Source organism: Lolium perenne, chromosome 5, assembly GCF_019359855.2.
Source record: "Lolium perenne isolate Kyuss_39 chromosome 5, Kyuss_2.0, whole genome shotgun sequence".
Lineage (NCBI taxonomy): Eukaryota > Viridiplantae > Streptophyta > Magnoliopsida > Poales > Poaceae > Lolium > Lolium perenne.
Genome location: NC_067248.2, coordinates 113,938,388 through 113,947,980, shown reverse-complemented (window position 1 = coordinate 113,947,980; position 9,593 = coordinate 113,938,388). Strand labels below are relative to the sequence as shown.

General features: G+C 42.5%; 1 protein-coding gene across 1 annotated transcript; it reads left to right on the top strand.

The window, feature by feature from the left end:
• The first annotated feature begins 3,694 nt into the window (after positions 1-3,694).
• LOC139831566 (uncharacterized) lies at positions 3,695-4,357 on the top strand. Its single transcript, XM_071820861.1, has one exon. It carries the CDS (start codon positions 3,695-3,697, stop codon positions 4,355-4,357), a length of 663 nt encoding a protein of 220 aa, XP_071676962.1.
• The last annotated feature ends 5,236 nt before the right edge of the window (positions 4,358-9,593 follow it).

Sequence of the window (9,593 nt, the reverse complement as noted above, 5' to 3'; positions counted from 1 at the left end):
GGCAAGGCCGATCGCCGTCGCTTCCCCCGCCGGAGCCCCTACTATTTTCATAGTTTGAAGCAACTTATTTTGATATTTTGACTGAGGCAACAATAAAAGATCAAATCCTATACATCGACAATCTAGAAGATACAGTGCTCCTAGAAGGAAATAAAATACAGTTGTTACTACTAAAATGGGAAAGTACCACAATACAACTCTATTTGAAAAGCTACAGTAGGACATGGAAAAGGAGTTTCATATTAAGAACTCTGGAAATTATGTGGTGCTATTTTTTTTTACGAGTGCAAGCAATATCAAACTTTGAATTTCCTGAGCATATCCTGGAAACATACTGCCATCTCTTTCATCTCCTTAATTAGGTGACATTTAAGCTAAAGATATTGCAAATTTCGCGACATCAACTAACTTGTGGGGAAAAAATATGTGCCTCCTACTGCATACACTATTAAGGTAGATGGTACCAATTAAATTCATGGCATCAATAGAAATTGTGCAAATTACTGAAGCTAACCATTGACTACAAGAGAGAACATTAATCTCGAGTGAACTCTGCAAAGTATTTTGGGTTCATCAACATAGAACAACACATTTTGCATTATTAGATACCGTTCTTACACTGCACATTGAAATAAAACTTAATCAGAAGTAATGCGTGGATCAAGGAGGAACTCACCATACAACAGAATGTTTTCAATCAGCCTTCACGGTTGGCAGTTTAATATGTAACAATAGCATTTCATCCAAAACTGAAGTTAAAAACTACCAATTGTTTCCTCATAGGTTTGTTGCAAGATATATCCAACCAAAATGAAAGTGCCATTTTACCACCTTAGGTTTGTCGGCTAGATATTGCATATCACCTGAGTGGTTAGATGCCGGCAACTGTACCATTTCACACTTCATTTCTCCACGAGTTGCCGGCATGGGAAGGACAACACGATCACAACCGATGTTCCACGGCCTCCACCTTTCTCTACCCCTCTTGATTGGATGACATTGTATTAAGCCCCCTGGGTTTTTGATTGATTTCTACCGAGGGTACATAATGCATTAGGATTAAGATTGAACTGAGAGGAGATATACTGAATCTCTACATCTTAGAAATACAGATCCCCATAGTTTATGATAAATGTGTGAAAGGCAATGAAGAAGAACACATAAAAATTACGTATACACACATCCATACAATAGCTAAGATTATAAGTACAACTTGATTTTGATAATCCTCGTAATTGACCCGCAGGTCAAATCTGCCAACTGAATTTATTTTTAGATTAGCATTACACGATGAAGCACCAAACCAAATTAACGGGTTGAATTCCTGAACTGATCTAGTGTCCGTACAACCAATCAATCTCAATAAACCAAGTGCATGGCTACCGAATGCTACTTTCACTATAAAGGACCAGACCAATGGGCACAAAGATGTAGACAAAGAAGTGCAGAAAATTGGATCTGCACATTACCTTCTCGCTTCCCAGGGCCTTTTAGAATTCGCTTTTGTTCCTAGACAAATTCTGAACCAATAAAGCATTTTGGTTCTATGGTGAATCAGCATGGATGATCGCTGCCGCTGTCCAGGGAGTCATGACGGTCTCGACCATGATGACATGAGCTCAGCCGGGGTGGATTTAGAGCAATTACCTTGGACGAAGAAAATACGGACGATCGCTTGGTTAGTCGCTGTTTGCTCGCGCAAACTCGGAGCGCGCCACAACGGTATTCCGCCATCGCCGCTCGCTGTAGAACGCACGGGAGCGGCCACGAACACCACCCCTTCGCGTCCCCTGCCAACTCCCGTTCGGCCACATCTAGCACGCATCGTCCCCTCGCGCCACCATCAGCAGAGGGAATCGACTCACAGACGCACCTGTTTGCTCCGCAACAGGTGCGGCGCGTCGGATCGATCGGGTGGAGGATGGAGGAAAATAGACGGCGCTGACGAAGCTGAAATGAGGTAGAGAAGGGAGAGATATCATTCTGCTTTTAAACCTTCCTCGCAAATCTCCACGCAATTAATGCCTCATATTTCTTTAACTTTTTGGAGAAATTGCGTTGTCAAAGTTTACCTTTTCTGTAATTTACTTTCCTTTCCTGTAATTCATGTTTTTCCTCATGGTGTGTAATTTCCTTTTCAGATGGTGCGGTGATGGTCCGTAATTCCTGAAATTATGGTGCATGTATCCCTGTAATTATTGTTTCCTGAAATTCATGGTGGACAACATTTATGATGCGGTGATTGCCTGATGCATTGTTTGATGGTGTGGTGGGAGGGCAAAATGGTCAGATGTGAAATATGTAGGACGAAACCTTCGACCGGAGGAAACAGAACCAGTTCCTCCTTTTTATATAGTAGAGATTGGGATTTGCTTCAGTGTGTTGAACGACTGAGGGCAGCGTATTTGTCTCAATTTGTTTGGGCCGCTCTTTTCCCGTCATACAAGCTTCAGAAAAATGATTGCCCTCAATTTGTTTTATGATTTTAAACTTTTTTTTTAAGAATGATTGTCCTTATTGAATGTATCAAATTTTGTGTCATAAAAATCCATAATAATGCAGGTCATCTTGTGGTCCGTGGATGTTAAGCTTCATGCAATATTTTTGGAGGATATTTTATCCGACACTCCTGGACGTGTATATATATTCGTTTTGTATCTTCATACATATTTTAAATCGTATTATTATTATTATTATTATTATTATTATTATTTTAGAACTAACATTGATTACTTCTTGATTAATATAGGTCACTTTGACACATTTTAGAAGCAAATTAGCAGTTATCTTAGTAGACTTGAAATTCAATGATGATACTACTAATTATAACACATTTTTATATGATCACCAATTTAAAGTGGCTCTTTGTAAAAATCTTGCTAAAAAGAAATATTTTTTTTATAAATTATAATACGTGCGTGGCACATGCACCTTTACTAGTATAATGGAAAGCTCTTACTATCAACCAGCTGTAGAAGCCGGCCTATCCACTCACGACGCGCACAGGTTGTTCGTTGTGTTCTTCTCGCAACGCTTGCTCCCAGGGTTGAGAGCCTAATAATGTTTATGCCTTACATGTTCAATGAATTATCGACGTAGCAATGTGTTTTTTGTGGTTATGGTGCAGCCTGCAGGTGAGATTCAAAGCCCATCCAGGCCAGCACGAGCTCGCTCCGATTTAAGAGCATGTCTAGCAGTGCCCGTAAAAGGCCGAAACATGTAAAAGAACCGCCAGATACGGGTTTTGGCTCATTCGCGGCATTTTATAGTACCCGTAAACGAGCAGAACTGTAAAGAAATTTAACGGGCCGGACGAAAATCCCCTTGTGGATCTGTACTGCTATGGGCTGGCAACCCAAACTGAACGACGACCTGGACCTATACGCGCGGTAGGGCGCGGAAGTTTGAGCTTCCCAATTCCTTTTCCCTCCACCCGGCACCCTTCCGCCCGCCGCCGCTGCGGGAATCTAGATCTGTCCTCCTCCGCCGACCGTTTTGCCCCGCCGAGGTCTGCCTCGCCGCCCGCCGTACCCCGCTGCACCTCGCCTGGGATTTCGCCGCTGTCGTCGCACTCCAACACCCGCCGAGCTGAGACGGTGAGTTCCTCGCCCTTTGTTCTTTGATTTCGCCGCCGCCCACCGCTGGACAAGTTCTGATTTGTGCTTCGCGGCCGTAGATGAGTGCGGAGTCGACCATGGTGGATTTTGTCGATTCGTTGACCGATTGGTTGTCCCCCGATTCGGACGAATCGGATTTCGACGAGCTGCTTCACGAGGAGGGCACGGAGACGATGCTGCTCATCCTCGCCATTAAAGAGCTCGAGGGCCGCGCCAAGCTACTAGATCAAAGGACCGGGTCGACGATGGGTCGCCTTTGCATCCCGCGCAACCGCGCCCTCGGCCACGCCAGCCTGATGCAAGATTATTTTGCCGAGGTACCGACCTATCCTCCCCGCCTCTTCCGTAGAAGATATCGAATACATAGGAGTTTGTTCGAGACAATCGTGAAAGATTGCGAGATGAACTCGAACTATTTCAAGCAACGCCGATACGCGGTCGGCACCAAGGGATTTAGTGTACATCAAAAGATCTCAGCTGCTATGCGTGTTCTCGCCTACGGCATCCCCGCCGACTATACCGACGAGTACCTTCACATGGGCCAATCTACAACCACGGAGGCTGTGCGTAAGTTTGCTAGGATGGTGATCCGGTTGTATGGTGAGACATACCTCCGAGCTCCTAACGAGCAAGATACAAAGAGACTCATGGAGATGAATGAAAAGAGAGGTTGGCCGGGTATGCTAGGTAGCCTATTGTATACATTGGACATGGAAAAATTGCCCAAAGGCAAGACATGAAATGTACTGTGGAAAAAGCCATGATCCTACCATTGTGCTTGAGGCCGTGGCGTCGAAGGATTTGTGGATTTAGCATGCTTTTTTTTTATTGCTGGGAACACTCAATGACATCAACGTGTTGCATAGATCTCCTTTGTTTGCAAGACTAGTTAGGGGTTATTCTCCAACTTGCAACTACAAAGTCATGAAAAATGTGTACACCATGGGTTATTATCTAACCGATGGCATTTAAGTCGGCAACTCTAGTGAAATCCATTACAGAAAATCCAAATGGACACCCAATGACAAAAAAACAAGCATGCTTTACCAAGGCGCAAGAGTCAGCCCGCAAGGATATTGAGAGAGCTTTTGGTGTGTTGCAAGCCTAGTTTGCCATTGTTCGGGTCCTGATTGTTTTTGGGACAAACAAACCCTTGTTGACATCATGACATGTTATGTGATTCTTCACAACATGATCATCGAGGATGAAATAGGTTTAAACTTCTCATGTTTCTGTGACAATGTTGGCACCAGAGTGCAACCCGAGAGGAACCCCGATCGGCTTTAAGCTTTCCTTGAAACACATCGTCAGATTGAGAATGAGCATATTCATCATCGGCTCGAGAATGATATGATCGAACACCAGTGGATGCTGGATGACCTACGCCCAATGATCTTCCTTTGTTTCCTATTCCTGTATGTGTGAGATGAACCATTCATTATTTATTTTCCCGCGGAACATTTGATTATTCAATTCGAACAATTGTTGTAATTTATTTATGAGAAACATTATTGTAATAAAGTATGACGATTATTGTGTTCGTGAAACTTTAATTTTATTTAATCTTTAGATGCATGTTGTGTATGAAATTTCATAGAAACTGTCTAAAATCCTATTTTTACGGGTTGAAAAGTCGCGGCGCAAAGCATTACCCTGTAAACCCAACCCGTAAAATAGAATATTCCATTTTACGGGTTGGGTTTAGAGATACTGTTGTGCGCCGCGACTTTTTAGCTTGTAAAACCCGTTTTTAGTGTCTTGTACTAGCGGTTTTACGAGTTGGATTTTTACAGTCACGGCTAGACATGCTCTAAGTTGTTGGGCCTGCCATGGCCGTCTCTTCCTCTTACCGAGCTGACTCATCTGCGTATACACTGCATTGGTTCGGAGGATGTTGGTAGGCGGAGTTCAAACATCAATATGATCCTTCACCACCACTTCTATTTGGATTCTTTTCCAATGTCACCATGAGAATTAAGATGTGGAACACGTGCACGATTCACACATTATGGCTGCCTGGATTTATTTTCGTAACAAGAGAATTAACTAAAATGCCTTTTTAAATTTGGACCTTCCTCATTGATACTGTGATAGAGATCCAAAAGTTGATCTTTTTAAAGCAGACTATATATGTATGTGAATGATGTGTTTAAGTGTTTATATACTGTATAATATAAGCATGTTCATGAGAATTGATTTTCCTTTGCTTGCCGGTGTGTAATTTCATTCCTATAAGCTTGCTTATCTATATATCAACACTAAATATATGAACTTGTGAGTGTGAGCATCCTCAACTATTGCTCTCTTATTCCATCATTTGTAATATGTAGTCTGCTGATAATATTTTGGTTTCCCTTTGATTCATCGACTACATCCAACTATCCAAGTTCACATTTGTAACCATTGTTTGCACTTTACAATTGTTGAATGATAATTTATCATAACTATGCAGTACTGCTCGTATGGCTGCAATGATTGTCTTGTGCCTTGGGCATAAGTCAAAATGCAAAACTGACCTCTCCACCTCAAGATTTTGAGTGTATTCTTATATTTATCGAATTAACAAACTCAATTAATTGATATTCTTTGTAGTGCACTATTTTAAATTTAGTTAGCACCACCAGTTATTTATCCAATCTTGTAGAGTTTACATGTATTCTTATTTTGAGGCATTATTTTGTTTTTTATGAGGTAGTAAACCTAAATATGTTCTGCATTGACACATAACTAACGGGAGGGTTGTACATCTACCTAAGAGCCCATTCTCTTCAACCACCACCAAACAATTTTCTTTTGGTGAGGTCGCCCCATTATTTACACTAATCGTGTTCTTGCTGCATATGTGTGCATTTGTTTATTAACTGAATACGAGGAAACACATTCTGTTGTACTCATCGGTCATTAGATGGTCCATCACTTGACTATGTAGAACTGACTGAAATATGTACTGCCAGAATAAATACTACTACATGTAAGATTGTATGTAACATATGCATTGCTAAGCATAAAATAACAATAATCCTCGTAAGACATGGCTTACAAATTCTTCAATATATGTGTTAACTGCCAGCAAATCAAAGTTGTTTCTATTGTTTTTGGTTAGGAGAAATGGGATATTGATGAGCCTATTGAGACAAAGGACAAGAATTCCTAATTTTCAGGATTGGCAGCCATAAATGTGTTCCTGAAATTCTGAATGTCGATGTCCCCCTTCCTAATTGCGATAAGGTGAGTATTATGGGCTCAAAGAGAATGTTGACACGGTAATTTCAAATTTCAGTCAGATGTTATACTCTTCACAAGAGTTGCATGCAGTTTCTTTGGTTGTTGTTTACATATTGCAGATTTTTGAGAAATTTGACCATTTTGCTTTCATAGATAGAAGAGTTTACCAAAAATAAGTTCTCATGAAACATACATGGTTTAGCAGTAACAATAGTACTCCCTCCATCCCAAAATATAAGACGTCTAAAGTTTAGTCAAAAGTAAACGTTTTCTAAGTTTGACAAGGTTTTATAGACAAAAACATGAAAAATTACAACACTGAATCAATACCTATAGATTCACCATAAAGTATATTTTTTAATGTTCCCATTTGATATTATAGATGTAGATATTTTTTCCTAAATATTTAATCAAAGTTAGCAAGATTTGATTTTTGACTAATCCTTAGGCGTATTATATTTTGGGATGGAGGAGTAGACCTTATCTCTTAAGTACATGGTATATCATATTTTGTGGTTTCAAGGATACACGAGTCTCCATCTTAGTTACCGACACTACTATTGAATGTATCGTGGCGCGACTAGAGGGGGGGGGGGGGGTGGGGTGAGTGGTCGCTAATCCAATTTTAGTGCTTTTCAGTTTTAGGCAATGCGGAAGTAAAGGTGGCAATTTTATCAACTACGGTGATCCTAATATGATGCTATGCAAGACAACAAGTAAAGAAATCTATGAGCGGGTAGGGAGGAAGTAAAACAACCGAGCAGTAGCGCATGTGAGACGCGATATGTTTCCTGCAGTTCCTCCCACAAGATGGAGTACGTCTGCATTGAGGAGGTGTGGACCACAAAGGTCCAACAGCCACACAGGCTTCACCTTGTTCCTCGTGAAAACCCCACAAAGGAGCTTTCACTTCTCCACTATCAAGGTCGGTCGAGTCGACGATTCATTCATAAGATTGGGGCGAGCTCCACAACACCGGAGGCTCCCAACACCCTATGGGGCTAGCACAACTCCAAGCTAGCCTCCATAGGAGCTCATCTCCAAGAGATCCCACAATAGGAACCCTAACAACAAGATCCACGAAGGACTAGGTGGGATTGTCCTTGGTGGAACTATAGATCGGGGTCTCCTCCACCACTCCTCATAGTTTGAGCTTGATTGGATGGATGGGGAGGGAGATCCTCTAGATTTAGCTCACCAACAATGGATGAGAGAGAGAGAAGAAAAGACTTGATTCGAGCTGGGGAAGAAGACTTTATAGGGGTCCACGAATCCAACCGTTATCCTCTGGTTCCGCACAACCGGTACTAACGTTGTGGGAAGCGGTACGACCGCTTTTGGTCGATATCAGCCCTTCTGCGAAGGACACGTGGGGCTCAGCCGGTACCGTCAAGGTACCGGCATGGTCACTAGGAGCCCCTGACCCCCTGCCCGGTACCATTGTGGTACCAAGGCAGAGGTACCACCGTGTTTGCATGAACAGTACCCTGGGCGGTACTACCGCGTTTCACCATTGCTGGTGACTCAAGCGATAGTGCTGGTTCAGGTACCGTCATTGTATCGGCATGCTCTCTGCGAGCTTTTCCCAAAGGGTCTATCGACCAGCACTACCGCTCCCTCACAGGACCGGTAGTACCTCCGCGAGGTTCCAGGCTGAGGTGTTCAACGAGGACACCGTGCATCTGCAAATCTTCAATGAAATTATGCACACGGTGAAATACATTCGAGTATTGTTATCAAACACACAAAACACTTATGAAGAGACCCCGCTCTTTCAATCTCCCCCTTTTTGGTGTTTGATGACAACACAAGAATTTTCAATATAATACAAGATATTATTATACGATTTGAGATTTGCAAAATATAGACGGAGCTCCCCCTAGATGTGTGCATAATCGGAATATGCATTTGAATACAAATGCACATCATCATAGGAGCACAACTCCCCCTAGATTTTACAAACCAAGAACATATGCAAAACAGGTATATGACATTATATATAGCATATGCACATCTTGAGGCAACACAATGAGATGCAAGGAGTTTGGGTGCATGAACCATACCTTTGCCTTGAGAAAACCCAAACTCCAATACTTGTGCCTCCATTGAGATGATATGGCCAATAGATATGAATACCGAAATCCAACATTTAGGCATACCATAATAAGTCTTATTACAAACCGGGGGGGGGGGGGGTCCACGAATAAAAGAGTCTCAAATACGAATAAAGTTTACAATAACTAGGTATAAAAGTGATGCCAAGGCCGAAAAGACCAAACGAAGCACCAAGCCCTTGGCATCCCCATGCGAATTTCCGTTCTTAATAGAACAACTTCTCCCACTTTGGCATCGGAACACCAAAAGGGAGAAGAAGCATGCTAACGGCCCAAAGAAATTACTCGTCATCTTAATCATCCTCATCATCCCCGTTCTCCTCGTCCTCCTCATCATCATAATCCTCATACTCCTCACCACCGTATTCGTCTTCCTCCTCCTCATTACCTTGAGCTTGAGTCCGTTCGGGGATGAAGTCTTCGGAGCTAGTCCACTTGTGCTTGGACTTCCATTCCTCGGGAGGGCTGATGATGTTCTCGGGGCCATCGGAGACGGTGAGACCCATGTGGGCCATCATGGCCTTTTGGCATTGGCGGATCTTCCTGTTTTGCTCATGCTCATAATACATCCGGTCTTGGAGGTCCTCCTTGAAGCAAAAGGACTTCTTGAGGTGTGTGGTGAGCTTGCCAAACCAAC

Bases quoted from the DNA above. Each gene is read 5' to 3' on its own strand.
- LOC139831566 (XM_071820861.1), top strand. From the start codon at position 3,695: ATGGTGGATTTTGTCGATTCGTTGACCGATTGGTTGTCCCCCGATTCG.